Below are 18,499 nucleotides of genomic sequence, written 5' to 3'. Positions count from 1 at the left end.
TAATTTAAGAGATTTCAAAAATAAAGAAGCTTTTTATTTACCCACATATTAACCATTTCTGATACTCTTTGTTCCTTTAAGTAGATCCAGATTTCCTTGTGATATTATTTTCCTTTTGCTTAAAGAATTTAAATGTGTCTAATGGTGTATGTCTGTCATTGAGGACATCAGCTTTTGCATGTCTGAGAAGAGTCAGTTTTGTATTTGAAAGGTTTCTGTTTGTTGGGTATAGAATGGGGAAGTTGGTATTGTCTAGTAATTTATATATATATATATTTGGTATCAGGGATTGAACCCAGAGGTGCTTAACCACTGAGCCACATCCCCAGCCTTTTTTCATATTTTATTTAGAGGCAGGGTCTCACTAAGTTGCTTAGGGCCTTCCTAAGTTGCTGAGGCTGGCTCTGAACTCCGTGCTCCTCCTGCCCCGGCCTCCCTAACCGCTAGGATTATAGGTGTGCGCCACTGCACCTGGCCTGTTGTCTGTTGCTCTGCCATCTGGCTTATCAATAAGTAATCTGTCATTCTTTGTTCTATAAATAAAGTGAGGTTTTTCCCTGGTTGATTAAAAATATCAAAAACTATTTTCTTATGGCTAGTTTTTTTGTTGTTGTTGTTTTGTTTAAACCATTTAAAGTGTTAGGGTCAATTTGGTCCTAGATGATCCACCTTAGTCAGAAGTAGAAGAGCATGTTTGGGTGTTTCTTTAAATACAAAAGCTGTCTTCATTTTAGCAAACTGGAATAGTTGGAAGTGGCAGTACTGCCTTTTGTAGTGGCTTTCTGATGGCATTTTCTTGGGGGTGGAATAGTTCTTTTAGTGCACTGCTCAGAGTACAGTGCCACAAGATGGGCCCATTCCATGGACTCACTCACATTTTAAAGAGGCCTTTTTTGGGCCATACTGGGGATTGAACCGATGGGCCGCACTCCATCACTGAGGGTGTACCCAGTCAGAGCAGTGACAGTGGGGTATAATTGGGACATGAGAGGCCTTTTCTATTCCTCATGTGGCAGCATTGTAGTGCTTCTCGTGTTGTGGTGTTTTTGCTTTCCTGAGCAAAGACCTGGAGCAAAGATAAAATCTGGTTGTGAGTGATGAACAGATTGGTTGCAGAAAAGCTTAAGTGTTTCTTTGTGCCAGGAAATATTCTTGGAGATAAAGCAGTGAATAAGGTGAAAATTCCTGTCCTCCTGGAGCCCATATCTAGCTCTGCAGAGACAGACGGAAAGTTAAGGCAAGCTAGCACATCGGAGGTGGTGACAGGCAGGAATGGAGGATGTTAATCACCGTGGAGGGGGATGTCTGGGAGTGCTTGTGCTTCAGGCAGGGCCTGACCTCCTGGTGTTGGGAGCTCTTATTGGAATCTCGAGCTTCCATCTCCTCCAGCCTCAAGATTCTCCCATCAGTTATATTCCCTTTTCCCCAGCACTTGGATTTATATTTATTTGTTGACTATTTACTTTTATCATATAAGCATGTTTCAGATCTTTCTCTTTTTAAAATATTAGAAACTAAACAAAATAAAAAGTAATCTTCGTTGAGCCTTGGGTGTCCTGGCTAATTGTTCTACAGCTACAGTTCCGCAGGGCACCTTTTGAGCTGGTTGTCTTCCTCTGTATATTGTTTTTCTCAGCCATAACTGTGGTCTGGCTCCTCCACTTTGATAGCACAAGAATCACACCTGATAGGTGACAGTACCATATTCAATGGGGAGGTGCCAGTTAGTCATGCCTTCAGATTCTGTCTGCCTGGTATCTTTGAAGCCCTTACCTTCTGCTAGTTTCATCCATTCTCTTCTGGTTCTCCCTCCTCTTCTGGCAGTGTAAGCAGTTTCTGGCCTTGCAGTCAGTACCTGCCTTCTTTGTGATGCATTTTAAAGTAGGTTGTCTTCTCAGTGGCACATCAGTGCTTGAGGGCAGAAGCTATGGTGTTTTCATGGTCATTTCCTCAGCATAAACCTGGTTCTGGGCATAGGCTGTTCAGTGAGCACTTGTTTAGTGACAGTAAGTACACTGCTGGTTTTAGCTTACCTCTAGTGAGCGAAGTCCTCAGCTGTACCTTTGGCGTTGTGGAATCCACCATATCCCGTTTGACTGTGTGTGTATCACTTCCAAGTACACATGTTCCCATCGAGCATGTAAGTCCTTACACCTGTGGTCCCTGTTCCCTCCCGTGATCTGTAGCTGTTGGCCTTGTGCTCCCTGTGGCTGCGGTAGTGAGATGGCATCTGGAGAAAGAAGGGGCACCCTTCAGCTCCTGGTGCTGCTGGCTTGATGCCGAGGGTCCCTTGGGATCCTCCTCACCACTCCAGCGGTGTGCATGCTGCACACAGGTGAGGGGTGCTTGTGGTTTCCGAGTGTGTAAGGAGTATTTCTGATGTCTCTGATAGTTGGTGTGGATGACTACAGCTCAGAGTCTGATGTGATTATTATACCTTCAGCCCTGGACTTTGTCTCACAAGATGAGATGTTGACGCCACTGGGGAGACTGGACAAGTATGCTGCAAGTGAGAACGTGTTCAACAGGTGTGTGCACCTTCTTTCCATTAACCTGAAAGTGGAGGGGGGGGGGTTGTGTCAGCAGGGAGGACAGCACACCCAGCCTGCAGTATAATGTGCACAGTCCAAGCCACCAGGCTGCAGCGATCACATTGTCCTGACCTGTGCTGTAGGTGTTACTCTTGATCCTGGGACACACACAGTGCTCTTGCTTTGCTTTTTGCCAAGACCAGACCGTCTTGCCGCTGGCATGCTCTGGAATCCTGCAGGTTGCTTACTGGGAGTCAGCGTCACCAGACCATGTAGCCTGCTCTGTGCCAGTTGGTACTCAGGGTACCGGCCCAGCCCTGACTGCCAGCGAGCACTCTTTCTTGCACTTGCTTTGTCTACCTGTGCTGTCCAGACCGCTTCGCCAAACTTTTCTGGGAAATGAAGAAGTCCTTGTCCAAATTTTTGAACATAGATGTACAAAATCCATGCTAGTAAAGATATTATTTTATGTAATGAAGACTGAATATATTTTCTTATTGTTAGGATAATCGAAGGATAGCTGAAGTGAATTTTCAGTTGACTTTAGAAATTTGCCATTCTGTTAAAGATGAAAAATATTGGGAAATATTCAGTCTCATCTATGAAATGAATACTGGTATTTACCACTTAGGAAATTACAGGTTTCATATGTTTTAAAATGTAGTAAGAAAAAATTGCTTATTGAAACCATACGGATTCTGTCTTTTAAGATTCTAAATAATAACTATTGATGCCTGAACACTATGTGCTTCTCTTTTTCTGTGTAGACAAATGGTGGCCCGGAGCCTGCTGGATACACTGAGGGAAGTGTGTGATGATGAAAGAGATTGCATTGCTGTCTTGGAAAGGATTAACAGATTAGCTGACGACTCAGGTATGTTTGTGTATGCAGAGGAAACAGACATAGGTTATCTAGAAAGGTTTCTTTTACCAAATTTGTGTTTCTAAAACTAATGGAAAAGTTAAAGTGATATGAGATTTCGTTAGAAGGTTTCCTAAGTAAATTATCAAACCCACCAGTAACAAGAAAAAAAGTCCATTACTAAAGTTCATACTGGACCCATTTACTTAACTTTCAAAATAAGAATTTTTTTTTTTTCAGGAGTGTGCATCTCTTTTTTTTTTTTTTTTCTGAGAAAGAGAGAGAATTTTTTTAATATTTATTCTTTAGTTTTCAGCGGACACAACATCTTTGTTTGTATGTGGTGCTGAGGATCGAACCCGGGCTGCACGCATGCCAGGCGAGCGCGCTACCACTTGAGCCACATCCCCAGCCCCAAGAATATTATTTTGCATCATGTCTTAATATTTTTAAATTAATGAAATGTTAAAAAATAATTTAGAATAAATTAAAAGAGATAGAAGGTGCTGTAAAATTTTTGGGCAAATGTAAAATACCCTTCGTAAAACTAAGGCTGGTGTATTTTACGGTAAAGACAGGAGTTTGCACAAGAGGCGAATTTGATTCGAGCTTTAGAAAATAGTGATGCTGAAATTTTTCAAAATATGTTTTGTATTGTGATAAGATATACATAACATAAAGCTTACCATTTTAAGTAAATACTTAGTTTTAAGTAGTTTTTATATTTGATTTTACAAACAATCCAAAAGTAAATTTTAAAACTTAAAAAAAAACTATGCTATCAACATACGTTTTTAATTTCTGACAAACTTTTTTGGTGTCTTAAAAGTCTCATCTTTTAATTTTTAGATGAGCTCTACTTAATGAGGATATGTTAACTATTTACATAAGTATTACATTTTAAAAATTGTCTTATTGGGTGGAAAGAACATTTTTAAGCTTATTAATAATCTGTGTATAGATTGTTCTTATGTGCTTGCCTTAGGGTGGTGTTAGGAGGCTCTCATTAAGTGTGATTTTTAGTTGTAATTTTCACTGAAATGAAATAGTTTTGAGACGGGTTGTGTTGGCTTTGATAGAAAGCTGAGATGCAGAGAGGGGAAGGGGTGCAGAGTTTTGAGAAGTGGAGGTGGTAGCCCCTGGTCCCCAAGGAGGAGCTTGCTAGTCTGCAGCCAGCAGGGGAGGCTGTTCAGAGGGAGTTGGAGCCCAGCTGGTGGAAGGGTGGGGGGCAGGGAGCACTAATTGGGTAAGTGGTCAGAAAAGATGTAGTGCTGGGAGTGTTTCCCGGGCTGCCTCCCTTAGTTTTGTGTGTGTGATTTTAGTTTTTAATTTCTGGTTTGCGTAGGTGTTTTCCACATGGTTGAGGATGTAACACTCTCCGTAGTTCAGTGTGTGCTTTCCCATGGGTTCTGACTGTTTGACTTTTTAGTCCTTTGTCTCCCATCTGCACTGTGACAACTCTTTCAGCAGAGTCTCTTCCAATTGCTGTCCAATTGGAATGTTTCATTGCTGTTAATTCCATTTTCTCATTTTCAGGATACTTGGTACTTCTTCTCAGGACCCTGTTTTTCTTGTCCTATTGATTACATTCTCTTTTCAGTTACACTTCCTTTCATCATGTTAGCCGAGTGTTTGAAATGGTGAAGGCCTCTGCAGGTTGCTTGTGTAGCTGCAGTGCTTGGTGCTACTATCCTTCTGTTGTGTCTTCATCGCTTTGCCATTGAGGGATCATTTCGTTTTTATAGTTTCTGATTGTGAGTTCATCATTAATGGGTCTTTGTAGGGATCTGGTGCTGTGGTTTGACCTTCATTGTGGCATTGTCACTCGTGGTTCAGAGCTGTGCTGCCAGGCCCAGGGTCCTTAGCAGCTAGGAATCACTCTGCACTGATTCTGTGGTGTTGTGTGTATGAGATAAGTAAGTTTATACTGGGTGGGGAGCAGCAGTTCTCATTCTGTGCCTGCATGTATGAATCTGGAATCCAGACCAGTCCAACGCACATGCCCAGGGTTTTAGAAATAACACGTTTAGAGCAGATTTTTGTTGTTGTTGTTTTTTTCAATACCGAGAATAACACACTACCAAAAGAAAAAAACTGTTAGTACCCTAGAAACTGCCTCAGTGTATCCTGCTAATTTCTGTCTTGCCCACTTTCCTAAAGGTAGACACCATCTGACCACTAAGGGCATTGATTATTTTGTGTCTGGCCTCTGTTTCTGAAGCTCCTCCATGTTGCTGCTTGTGACTGTTGTGGATTTTTTTTAACCAGTGGTGTGCTCTGCGAGTACACTGCAGCTAAGTGCCACTGTGGTTGGAGTGGGCACGTGGGTTGCCTCCAGAATAGGTTGGTGCTGCTTTGAACACAGGCACACATCTCCGTGGGTACATAGAAACGGAGTCACTGGATCATAAGACATGCATAGCCTCACCCTGATGGAAGTGCCCTGGTGTTTTCCAGAGTGGCATAGCTGTCTACAGATTCCTGGACATGTGTTCCGTCTGCGCCTGCAGCATCACCTGTTTGCGCAGAGTTCGGGTGTGTGAGGGCATGCTTTAACTTGCATTTCTTTAGTGACCTGTGAAGTTGAGTGCTGGTTATGTGCTTACTGGCTAGTTGGACACCTTGATTTTTGTAATATAAAGTCTCTTCCCCTTTATTTAAATTGGCAGGATTTTTCTTATAGATTTTTTCCTTATAGATTTATAAAGTGAATTTTTTTTTCCTTCAGTGCTGGGAATGGAACCCAGAGCCTCATACATGCTAGGCAAGTGCTCTAACACAAGCCACATCCCCAGCCCTGAAATTCTTTATACCCATTATGTATCCTTAGGCCATTTATGTATCTTAGAGGTATCTTTTCTACTCTGGCTGACCTTTTACTCTTAAATGGTGCCTCTTAAAGAAGAGAAGTCCTAGGCTTGTGGAGGGAGCACTTGCCTCGCCTGCATGAGGCCTGGGGTTCAATCCAGGGTACTGGGGAAGAAAAAGTTCTTTTTTATGGGCTTTGTATTTATGTGCTCTTTGAGAAGCTTATCCTGACTCCAAAGTCATGAGAATATTTTCCTATGTTATCTAATACAGAAACTTTACCTTTTTTTTTTTTTTGCCTTTGATACTTAGATTCATATTCCACATGTAATTTACTCTTTTTGACATGTTTATCATGTACAGTATTTATCATGTAAATACAGTGTTTATTTTTGTATATTTTAGGAAACAGAGAACAAACTTTGTTTTATTGTTGTTGGTTTGGGTACCGGATTGAACTCAGGGATGCTTAAACCCTGAGCCACATCCATCCCCAGCCCTTTTTAAAAATATTTTATTTTGAATCAGGGTCTTTTCTAGTTGCTTAAAGCCTCACTAAGTTGCTGAGGCTGGCTTTGAATTTGCAATCCTCCTGCCTCAGCCTCCCAAGTCACTGGGATGACAGGTGTGTACCATTGCACTCGGCTGTAATGAAGTTTTTATAAAGTGAATTAGTTGATTTTTTAGTTAGTTCTTTGGTAGTGTTTGCTTCTCCACCTTAAGATTGTACGTTTCTTCTAATATTATCTTTTAGTCCTTTGAGTTTTTTTCCCTCCCAGGTTTGAAACTTGTATTTCATCTGGAGTTTATGTGTAGTGTGCAGAAAGAGTAGGAATCTAACAGGCATAGTGGCGCATGCCTGTCATTCCGGTGGCTCAGGAGGCTGAGGCAGGAGGAACACAAGTTCAAGGCCAGCCTCAGCAATTTATTGAAGCCCTGAGCAACTTAGCAAGAAGACCATGTCTCAGAATAAAAAATACAAAGGTCTAGGGATGTGGCTCAGTGTTTGAACACCACTGGGTTCAATACCCAGTACTGAAAAAGAAAGGAATTGTTGTATGCTTGGTACGTGCTATGAAGTGTAGCACCTGGGTCTGGGTAGATCCCTCCTTTATTCTCGGTGGACCTGCTGGTGGTTGGAGGACTGCAGGGTGAAAAGATGATTTTGTAAGTCCTTTCCTTGCTAAGGATGAAAGTGCAAAGACAGCTCACTTGTTCACCTTGCTGTTATTTCAACAGAACCAACAGTGCGAGCAGAGCTGATGGAACAGGTGCCTCATATTGCATTGTTTTGTCAAGAAAATCGCCCTTCCATACCATATGCTTTTTCCAAATACTTACTACCTATTGTGGTCAGATATCTTGCAGATCAGAATAATCAGGTAAGAGTTCCATTTATTTGATCTTAAAGGAATTTTATGTAGCTTAATGTATGTAGAATAGCCCAGCCTGGGTTTTCATTGGATTATTTTTCCTAATTTTATTATTTGTGTTTCAGAAATGCCCAGTTATTTTAGATAAGACATTGTTGAGAGTCAGACAAGTGCGTTAGGTCTCTTGAATGCCCTTCTGCCTAGTACTTGTGCTCACTTGGTACCTTCCCAGGTGTTTGTCAGTGCACCTTTGTGACATCTTTACAAGGATGGCTTTTGTGTTCCACTGTTACAACATAGTCTATCACATCGTCTTTGTAATAGTTGAAGAAAATAGCTAAAAAAATTTTTTGCGAGTATGTCTTCCTTTAAGTTTATGAGAAGTCTTCACATTTGTAAACGTGGAGTGGTCAAGTTTTGTCACATCAGGCACATGTTTGTCTTTATGGTTTGCCCAGGTGAGGAAGACAAGCCAGGCAGCGCTGCTGGCTCTGCTGGAGCAGGAGCTGATCGAGCGATTTGATGTGGAGACCAGAGTATGCCCGGTGCTGATAGAGCTGACTGCCCCAGACAGCAATGACGACGTGAAGACGGAGGCCGTGGCTGTAAGTGGTGCTCGTTTCCGTCTAGGCAGAGGTACCTGTAGAGTGCCCATCAGACCTTGGCTGCTTTGTCTCATTTAATACATGATTGTTAAAGTAGCTGCCAACTGCTAAGGGACATATAATGACTGAGGAAACAGGTGTATCTTCATACAGTAAAGCAGTAAGTTACCGTAAACTCGTTGTGTCAAATGGGAAAATAAGATGGTTATCACAGAGTGCAGTTAAATTAAAAAAAAAAGAAAAAGGAGTAAAGGAAGAAACACAGGGAGCCCTCCCTTGCTGGGAGCCCTTATCCAGGCACTCTATAAGGACGTGGTTGGCTCCTACCCCTCAGGGAAGGACAGCCTGCCCGGGCCTTGGCTGGGATGCATGCCATCCCTGGCTAGTGCTACTTCTATGCCGTGGTTGCTGCATCTCATTATTTTGTTTTTAAATACTCACCAGCTAATAATGAACTCATTTTTTCTCAATTATATTTATTCACATAACAATCATTTTAAAGTATGTAATGCAGTACCAGTAGCATTTAGTACATGTGTAATGCAGTAGCATTTAGTACATTCGCAGTGTCACACAACAACCACCACTACCTATTCCAAAGCATTTTTTTCCTTCCTTCAGAGATCCTCAGTGAAGGACATCAGTCTTGGTGTGACTGTTGGCTCACATGAGCAGGGTGTACTGAGTTATGATTTTTGATGGGATCTAGAATCAGGAGATCATTATGATTTGAGGACTGTCTCCAGCACTGGTAGGAATCCTGCGCTGGCCTCTTCAGACTCACTCACTCCTGCTTAGTTGTCAGGTTTTACATTTCCTGGCTCCCAGTTATTCTCTTTTAGGAATGATTCATTCTAACAAATTCATTTGTCCTAGATGAGTAGTGATACAGTGTAACCTGGGGTTTCTATCCAAAGTTTGGGTTGGTGATTCTTGTTTGAGAAACAAAGCTGGCCATGGCCTCTAGGAGTCGCAGGCATTATCTCCAGTTCTGATGATATTGGGATTTTGACACAGGAATTAATTTATATAGATCAGTTTGGGAAGAATTGCTAGCCTAACAATCCATGAATATGATAGATCTGTCAATTTACTGAAGCATTTGATCGGACCTGGTCAATATAGTTATCAGCAGAAGATCTTGTATTTTGTTAGATTTCATGTCTTTTTAACATTGTGAAAGATGATGTTTTAAAGGTGCCCAGTCATTCTTTGTAATTTGTAGAAGAAATACAATAGATGTTTGTATTCTGACATGTGTCCTACAAACCACGCCTTAAGTGGTGTGAGTGGTGCTTGTTTCCGTCTAGGCAGAGGTGCATAGTTGTCATACATGACAACTATCATATGAATAAAGAGTTTTCTGTCTTTCTAATATCTACCTTTTACTTTTTGTCATGTTTGTAGTGTCAGAGGGGATTTCATTGCTAAATGATGATAGACCATCAGGTTTCTTTCTGTGTCAACTTCTATAGTGGAAAGTTCATTTTCTTTCTTTTTTTAAAAATCGTTATTTTATCTACTTATTTTTTTATGTGGTGCTGAGGATCGAACCCAGTCCCTCACACATGGTAGGCAAGCGCCCTACCACTGAGCCCCAGCCCCAGCCCAGAAAGCCCATTTTTGAATCAGCAGGCCTCACTTTGGTTGGTGTTCTGTGTCAACTGAAACATGCATATTGGGACTGTCCTGGCTTTCCTTGAAGCACACATTGCAGAACCATGATGAGTCCAGCATCCAGGAGCCTCTGTGAACACAGTGCTTGGCAGCACGAGAGCTGCCTCTCAGCCTTCCTTAGTAACACACAGGTGCTTAGCACCCAGTCCTGCCGGGACAGTCTCCCTGTTGGACAGTCACTCTTGTTTTTACTAGGAAAATGTAGGGTGTTTTATTTTTTACACTTGTAAAGATTAAAATGATTAGGTATTTAAATAACAAATGATGAAGTAATATGGATGAAAATTAAAGTTTTAAAATTTTCTGTGGGATTATTGTATATTTAGTATTTGTTGGTTAATTTTATCAATAATGGTTAATACCTGTTTTTCTGTTTCCTTTTGGATAAATAGGTTGGAATTATCTTTTGCTTTGAATATTCTTTATGATGTAATCAGTATAATGATGTCACATCATTTTATATTTCCTTACATTATTTCTTTTTTTTTGGTTATCAAACTTAACTGAGAAAGTCTTTCTTTTTATAGATACTTCCAGTGTGTCTTTTCTTACTTTATAGATAATGTGCAAGATGGCGCCCATGGTTGGGAAGGACATTACGGAACGTCTCATCCTCCCCAGGTTCTGTGAGATGTGCTGTGATTGCAGGATGTTCCATGTGCGGAAGGTACCTTTACAGTCAGTTGTTTTCTGTTTAAGAATGCATAGTTTTACCGGTTAACATATTGATATGTGAAATTTAATGGATTATTTTTAGGGAACTCTGTCTGCGGTATATTGAAATGTCACCAATGCTTTTGTTGTCAGGTCTGTGCTGCCAATTTTGGAGATATCTGCAGTGTAGTTGGCCAACAAGCTACTGAGGAAATGTTGGTAAGTATCACAAATATAGAAGAGTAAATGGTGTGTTACAGAGTAGCATGTGAAACTTGAAATGGAAGCATTTGTCCCAAAATTTTATTAACACAATCCCATGAATGTAAACCAGGAAGATGATCATGACTTTGAGTTTAGATGTCTTCCCTCCTAGAATCTGGGCATTTAAATTGTGTTTTGGTAAGGATAGTTTGTTAAAAATTTAAATACATGTGACAGTCTTCAATTCATTGTTACCATTCCCATTTCTATGAAGTAAATCAATTCTAGTTTATTCCGTTGAATTAATTTTATTATGGTCCTCCAATATTTTGGTGGCATCTTAAATCTACAGATTAGTTTTAGACAGTAGTATGTGAGATGTGTGTGCTCCAGGTTCACGTGGCTTATTTCTGGAAGGATCTATCGTGCAGAACAAGCCCTGAGATAATAGCTGCATTTGTCGAGTGTTTTGGGGTTTGCATAGTCAGTTATGAATTAGATGTGATTTATTGAAAACTACTGAGTACTAATATTAAAAAATTGGTACTTTTTAAGAAAATCCAGTGTTTAAAACACTATGAAAGCAGAAAATGGGAGAAAAGTGACATAGCGCCCTCCTCAGTTTGCCTAAAACCTACCCTTCTTGCGCAGCTGCCCAGGTTTTTCCAGCTTTGCTCTGACAATGTGTGGGGCGTCCGGAAGGCGTGTGCCGAGTGCTTCATGGCCGTGTCCTGCGCAACCTGTCAAGAGATCCGACGGACCAAATTGTCAGCACTGTTTATTAATTTGATCAGTGATCCTTCACGTTGGGTATGGCTTTATCATTTTGGTAAAAAAATATATTTGAGCCTGTTTTTAAATAAACTTGATTTTATAATTTAAGAAACAATTTATAATGTTATTCATACTTCTAAGAGTAGGCAATAAAAATACTACTACATTAAGAATATGCTTTTCAGGCGGGAGCTGTGGTTCAGTGGCAGAGCGCTTGCCTGGCATGTGAGGGGCACTGAGCTCGATCCTCAGCACCGCATAAAAATAAATAAATAAAATAAAGGTATTGTATCCATCTACAATGAAAAAATATTTAAAAAAGAAAAGAACGCACTTTTCTTAACTGTACAGTGTTTCTTTACAAATAAAAATATGTTGGTTTTCATTCACTTGACAATGATGTATAACATTCATTGATTTTTGTTTTTTAGAACCTTGTGTTCTATAAGTAATAGGTTAAATGTGATCAGATATGACCACTTGGTTGTAGCATGTACAACCCACCTCTTCTCCTGTACTGGGGAATGAATCCAGGGGTGCTTTCCCACTGAGCTAAATCCCCGTTTTGTTTATATATATATATAAAAACTATATATATATTTGTGTGTGTGTGTGTGTGTGTGTGTGTGTAGTTAGTTAATTAGTTGCAGTTGGACATAATACCTTTATTTATTTATTTATTTGTTTGTTTGTTTTTATATGGTGCTGAGGATCAAGTGCAGGGCCTCATATGTGCTAGGCGAACATTCTATCATTGAGCCACAACCCCAGCTCCCCCCACCAGTTTTTAAATTTTTGTTTTTTCTATAATTTTGAGGCAAGGGTCTAAGTTGCTGAGTCTAGCCTCAAACTTGCTATCCTCCTGTCTCAGCCTACTGAGTCACTGGGATGACAGGCATGCACCCTTATGCCTGGCTATATACTACTTTTGATGTGTTGCTGGATTTCATTTGCTAATGTTATGTTGAGGGGCTTTGTATCCATATTGTAAAAAAAACACTGGTCTGTAGGTTTCTTATAATGTCATTGTTTAATTTTATTATAATTTAAGTTGGAGAAATGGTCCTTCCTCTTCTGTGTTTGTTTTTTGTTTCAGAAAGTTTGTGAAGAGTTGGTATTAATTCTTTAAATGTTTGGTAGAATTCGGTGGAGAAACCTTTTGGGTCTGGCCTTTTCTTTGTAGGTAGTTTTAAAATTACTAAATAAATTTTCTGTGACATTTATTGAGAGCAAGTTTAGAGATTTCACAATATCCAGAAAAGGTAAACTCTTGACATAATTTTTTAAATAACATCTTATGTTTTTATGGAAATAATGCTTACTGTCTTACAAAGAGGAACACACTGAGTTCTCTCTCTCACACACACACACACACACACACACACACACACACACATACACACACACATACACATACATTTTCCCATGAAGCATATAATTCCAGCCTTTAGGAAAACCAGATAAACCCTTTTCTTGTATGGGTTCTCCAAGTACGTAAATACTAATAGAAATACCTTACATTTATTTGCCTTTGTAAAATCCATATAATCATACAGTCCTCACTTTAAAACTTGCAAAACCTTCTGGAAAACTCTCTAGAAAAAGGATGCCATCCTGAGAGAGTTGGGTCTGTGGTGCCATTGAGGGTATGACACGCCTCCTCTGCTGTCGCATTGCCGTTGTTGGATTGTGTCCATCCATCCTTCCTCCCATGAAACTCTTCTTTTCAAATGTTGTGTTTTCAAAAATCCTGATTTTGAAAAATAATGCAGAAATCCATGAGGTAAAATTCTGTAACCCCACACACAAGTGACATGAAGAAGTGTAGTACAGTAGCGGACGGGAATGGGGGTAGGGGAAAAGGAGGTGCCAGGACTGACCTGGAGCAAAGGAAAGTTCACGCGTGTGGTCATGTCTGAGTGAGCCCAGCCATAATGCACTGATAAGCGTGTAGTGAAAGAACACGAGTGTTTGCTTTCAGGTCTTTGTGGACTGTGTCCCAGTATTGTCTTCTACTGGGTCTGTATACAGCTGTGGAACATCTGTCCTGCCTCCTTGTAGTAAACAAGTTATACAGCCTTTCCTACCTGAAAACATTAAATGTATTTGTTACATTTTGTTGACGTTATTACTTTATAATTTTTTTGGTACTCTTGGTTTTCTTTATTCTTTTTGTTGTTGAAAATTTAATAAGACTTTTTAAAAATATATTTTTTTTTAGTTGTAGATGGATACAATATCTTTATTTACTTTTTTTTTTTAATGTGGTGCTGAGGATCAGTGCCTCACACATGCCAGAAGAGTGTGCTACTTCTGAGCCACAACCCAGCCCCTTAACAAGACTTTTTAAAGACTTATTCTACGCAAATATCTTATAGGTTCTCATATTCAGATTATCTTGGTTTGAATAGAAAAGAAGAAACTGGAAGTAAAAAGGATAAATTAATTTACAAAATTTCAGAATCCTAGCTGAAGAGTGATTTTTATAGTTCATCCTCTGGGAAAGCAGGCCATCAGATGTGCCTGTGGCAGAAGCTCCTCCTCATTCCTATGGCTCACCACCTGGTTTCTTTCCTAGGTTCGCCAAGCAGCTTTTCAGTCCCTGGGACCTTTCATATCTACTTTTGCTAATCCATCTAGCTCAGGCCAGTATTTTAAAGAAGAAAACAAAAGTTCAGAAGATGTTTCAGTAGAAGACAAAAACAGGTATGATTTTAAAACTTTGTTTTCCAGTTTTACTGTTTGTGAATATCATTTCCAATATTTTATAATACACATTCATTTTGGAGCATTTACTAAAAAAATAATAGTTTTATTTCAAGTGTATGTATCTGTTATATTATTTAAACATCAGTTTAGTACATATTAAATGAGAAGATGTATATATCACACTTAGCTTACCTGGCACATAGAAAACTAAAAGGTAGATTTTAATATTTTTAAATAAGTTTATTTAGTAAATAATTTTCTTAGTAAACTGTTGATATTTAGAATATATAGCATGATGCTTGTGCAGTATAAAGAGTTTGCTTTTTGTTTCTTTTAATGAGTTTTCAAGGAGTAAAACCTAATTTAAGAGTATATCTGTTTTGAGGCTGGGGTTGTGGCTCAGCAGTAGAGTACTCTCCTAGCACATGCGAGGCGCTGGGTTCAATCGTCAGCACCACATAAAAATAAATAAGTAAAATAAAGGTATATGACCAACCAGAACTAATAAGTAAAAAAAAAATACAGAATACTTTTTTTTTTTTAGATATATAGTCCATTTCTGACTATTTTTCCTTTCATGGATCTTGGATTCTCTTACAACAGAGCAATAATTATAAACTCTGAATTGAGGGGAAAGCATTTTAATGATTAATCCTAAACTAGTGTACTTAGTACTAGATTGTCAGTTTTTAAGTGTATTAGCCTAATAGGCTAACCAATTTTTTAAATCTTAAAGAATCAACTCTTGATTTTTATTAAGATTTTTTTTTTTTTTGCATTATAAAGCTCAATTGAGTTTTAGTTTTTAGAATTTATCATGCTATATGCTGGGGGGCTGCCCAGCCCCACTGGTGCCTGGGAGGTGTGCTGGAGGCAGTCCTGCAGTGGGCCGAGTCACCGCAGGTCTGTCTTCCTGGTCATGGTGCTAACGGGCCTTTTCTTCTATAGGTCTTGGTACTGTGGTGTTGCTTTCTTGGTGTTTTGCTTTGGCAGTTCTTCTTTCTTCTCTGCCGCCTTGTTTTACCTCTTGCCCGTTCTCCTACTGTCCTGCTGAGTAGCCAAACAAACCCGAGGTAAAGGAAGAAAAATCACTCTGAACCTGTCTCCTAGCATGCAAAGCCTGTTCGTTCTTTTGAAAAGAGCTTCTGGGAGGAGTGTGGCAAAATGACTGACGGGGTGGAGATGTCCACTGCAAGCTCTCTCACTGTCGACCTGAATGTACTGAAGACTGTTACATAGCTTTCATTTACTTTAAAATCTGGAAGGAGTCTAGTAAGTGCAGGTGTGCATTTATAAAAATTGAATTGGGTGGGACAACACACTTTTGTTTTTTCTTTCTTTTTGTCTTTGTTTTTTTTTCCTTTTTTGGTGGTAGGGATTGAACTTGGGGGTGCTCAACCATTGAGCCACATCCCCAGTCCCATTTTTTGTATTTATTGTTTATAGACAGGGTCTCACTGAGTTGCTTAGTGCTTTGCTTTTGCTGAGGCTGGCTTTGAACTCTCGATCCTCCTGTCTCTGCCTCCCAAGCTGCTGGGATTACCGGCATGCACCCCTGCATCCAGTGCTGGAGGGCACACTTCCTGTGAGAGGCCAGTTAGTAAATGTCCTTCCCTATCACATTGCTCAGCTCTGCCTTTGCAGCCATGTGCCTCGGCTGTGTCAGGGCACTCTTGCTGATAAAAGCAGCTGTTGTGCCTCTCACAGCCATGTTTGCTGATTGCTAATATGTGGCATTATTGGAAGAGCCATGTAAAGACAGTTTAATTCATGGATTCTTCTTCCATTGTCATGAGGTACGTCTTATCGTCAAGTCAGTACTACTTGTAGCATCAGCTTTTCACTGCATTGCTAGATGTTAAATTATGGTAATGGTATGGTGGAGAGAAGAGACTCCCCTGGCTGAGGAGGGAGTTCTGTCAAATAATGTAAATACTTTTGCATAGTTTGACTTCCTAGCTCTGTAGAGAAGTATTAAGTCTCAGAACCATTAACTTGCTTGCTCCCCTTAAATACTGTGCTGGCTTATTTTTAAGCCTTTTTAAAATTGTTATGCCGTTAAGATTAATAAACAAATATTAACTGAGCACCTACTGTGATCCACATGCTATAAATGGAAATATAGAACTTAGTTCTCTCGGTTACTGAGAATTCGGACGTCTTTGTTTCTTTGTTTCTTTCTTTTTCTTTTTTTTTTTTTTTTTTGTACCCAAGGGCACTGAACCACATCCCCTTTTAAATATTTTTTTTAAGTTGCTTAGGGCCTCACTGAGTGGCTGAGGCTGGCTTTGAAGAATCCAGATTTCTTACACAACATCTTATGAAGTATTGACCTCTTTCCAATGCTGTTTTTTCTTTTTTTTTTTTCTTTTTTTTTTTTAATAATGTGTTTTGTGTAGTAGCTCTGGAAACATTCACTGCCACATGGTACTGTGAAGACTCATTGATGACTAAAGTGTGACTTCATTGGCTTTGTCTTTCACTCACCTCATCAGGCTTCTTTGAAGCATTTGTGCTTCTCTGAAAGTGCTGTTAAGTCTCCTTCCAGAGCAGAATTAAACATTTACATGTACGCTTAAAAGTATGTAATACAGGATTCTTTTATGTTTCGTTGTCCTGTGAATGAAGTGGGTCCTGGTGCTTCTCCCTGCTTTCTTGCTGGCTGCTCTCTGCGTGGGAAACCGTCTGTCCCCCTTACCTTCTTCTAACAGAGTGAGCATCGTGATGCACACTGTCCCCAGGCTCAGAACCAGCAAGAACCCCTTTTTGACCTTTCCCAGGAAACTCAGAGCTTTGTGTATCTGCCGTTAGTAGCACTGGAGTTGGAGTACTCATCTTTATTTTTTTTTCCATCACACTTATAGAGCAGATTTCCATATCTCTGCTTGTACGCTGGAGCACTAAGCTTTAATTGCATCTTAACTATGTGTTCGCCTACATATAGTGGCTGCAAGCCTCCAGTGGAGTGGTCTGTCCTTTGTGCTGGTGCCTTCCCTGGGCTGGTACATATTTGGTGCAGAGGAAAGTTTGAAAGAATTGTTCTAAGGAAACATGGGTTTGATCTCAGAAATCTTCCCTAACTGCTTTTGCCACGTGTTGGTTTAGCTTAAGATCAGCTGTGTAAACGTGAGACGGGTTGTTGTTGGCGCCGTTGAGAGTATTTCTCTAATGTTAGAACTCACTCCGGTTAGTGAAGTGTATGCACAGCACAGTCTTTGGAAGGTGTGTTCTGGAGGGTGTGTTCTCCTTCCTCTTTCTGTGGGACCCAGTGCTCCTTAACCAGATGTCTCACAGTTTTCCAGGCCCCATATCCCATGCTGAGGAACTCTAAGGATATCACTTGCAAACTTACATGAGCATGAAAAGAAATTTTAAAATTCTTTAGAGATGGATTCCTGCCCCACCCTCTGGTACTTTTGTACCCAAGTCTCTTGGGAACTGGGACCCTCCCTCCATGGTGCAGAAGCAGTCTCCTCAGTTTTCAAAACCATGTTTGTTTTGTTTAGTAGCATGTAGAAGTCTGGCAAGTGAGCGTGTCAGAATTGTGGCGTTGAGCAGTGTGGTTTTGTTACCCAGCTAGGAAAAACGGAATTTAGGGAGTTTATACTGCATTCGCAATAATTCCTCCCAGGATTTAATACTAGGGAAAACTCCTGTGTCTCCTAGTCTCTCTAGGATGCACTGTTCAGTTTACATTTGCTAGACAAGTAGATGGTTCAGCCCGTTGTTCCTTATTTGATTTTGTTGTTGAGAATATTAAAATTTCATCTTAGTGATCAGAGAACTTTAGACCTAGGACAGTTTCACATTCTGAATGACATTTTTATTAGGAGCTTTTTATGTTTATCTGTTTGTTCCTCCCTGTCTCAATTGCTGAAAAATATCCTGTTAATATAAATTTTAAAATTTGTTTTGAATGATTTCAGAAAAATTATACAAATACCACAAAGAATCCCATATATCCTTCATCCAAATTCTCTGGATATTAATGTTTTACCATATTTGCCTTACTGCTGGTTATTTTTAGAACTCATTTCGACATGATATTCTTTTTACTTCTCTTAAACACTTTACTGTGTATTTTTTCAAAACACACACATTGCCGGGCACAGTGGTACAAGCTTGTAAACCCACCGGCTCAGGAGGCTAGGCAGGAGGATCGCAAGTTCAAAGCCAGCCTCAGCAACTTAGTGAGACCCTGCCTCAAAATAAAAAGGGCTGGGGATGTGGCTCAGTGCCCCTGGGTTCAATCCCCAGTACCAAAATAACCCCAAAACCAATACACACAAACACACATACGAT

At 39.9% G+C, this 18,499-nt stretch overlaps 1 protein-coding gene across 6 annotated transcripts in view; it reads left to right on the top strand.

The window, feature by feature from the left end:
* Positions 1-18,499, top strand: part of PPP4R1 (protein phosphatase 4 regulatory subunit 1) — a 50,606-nt gene that overhangs the window by 13,689 nt on the left and 18,418 nt on the right. For 2 of the 6 annotated variants that reach the window (XM_081263573.1, XM_081263576.1), the window contains 8 exons: positions 2,444-2,528; positions 3,299-3,405; positions 7,441-7,583; positions 8,033-8,179; positions 10,416-10,523; positions 10,664-10,729; positions 11,366-11,524; positions 14,067-14,194. In XM_081263573.1, the coding sequence (XP_081119699.1) occupies positions 2,444-2,528; positions 3,299-3,405; positions 7,441-7,583; positions 8,033-8,179; positions 10,416-10,523; positions 10,664-10,729; positions 11,366-11,524; positions 14,067-14,194 (943 nt within the window). Of the gene's footprint in view, positions 1-2,221; positions 2,336-2,392; positions 2,529-3,298; positions 3,406-7,440; positions 7,584-8,032; positions 8,180-10,415; positions 10,524-10,663; positions 10,730-11,365; positions 11,525-14,066; positions 14,195-18,499 lie in introns of those variants that run through there. The other 4 variants (XM_081263572.1, XM_081263575.1, XM_081263574.1 and 1 more) reach the window with 3 other exon arrangements.

The sequence above is a fragment of the Spermophilus citellus genome (assembly GCF_964194105.1).
Source record: "Spermophilus citellus genome assembly, chromosome: 12".
NCBI classification, from domain to species: Eukaryota; Metazoa; Chordata; class Mammalia; order Rodentia; family Sciuridae; genus Spermophilus; species Spermophilus citellus.
Note: the sequence above shows the minus strand (reverse complement) of the source record. Positions and strands in the feature narration are given on the sequence as shown.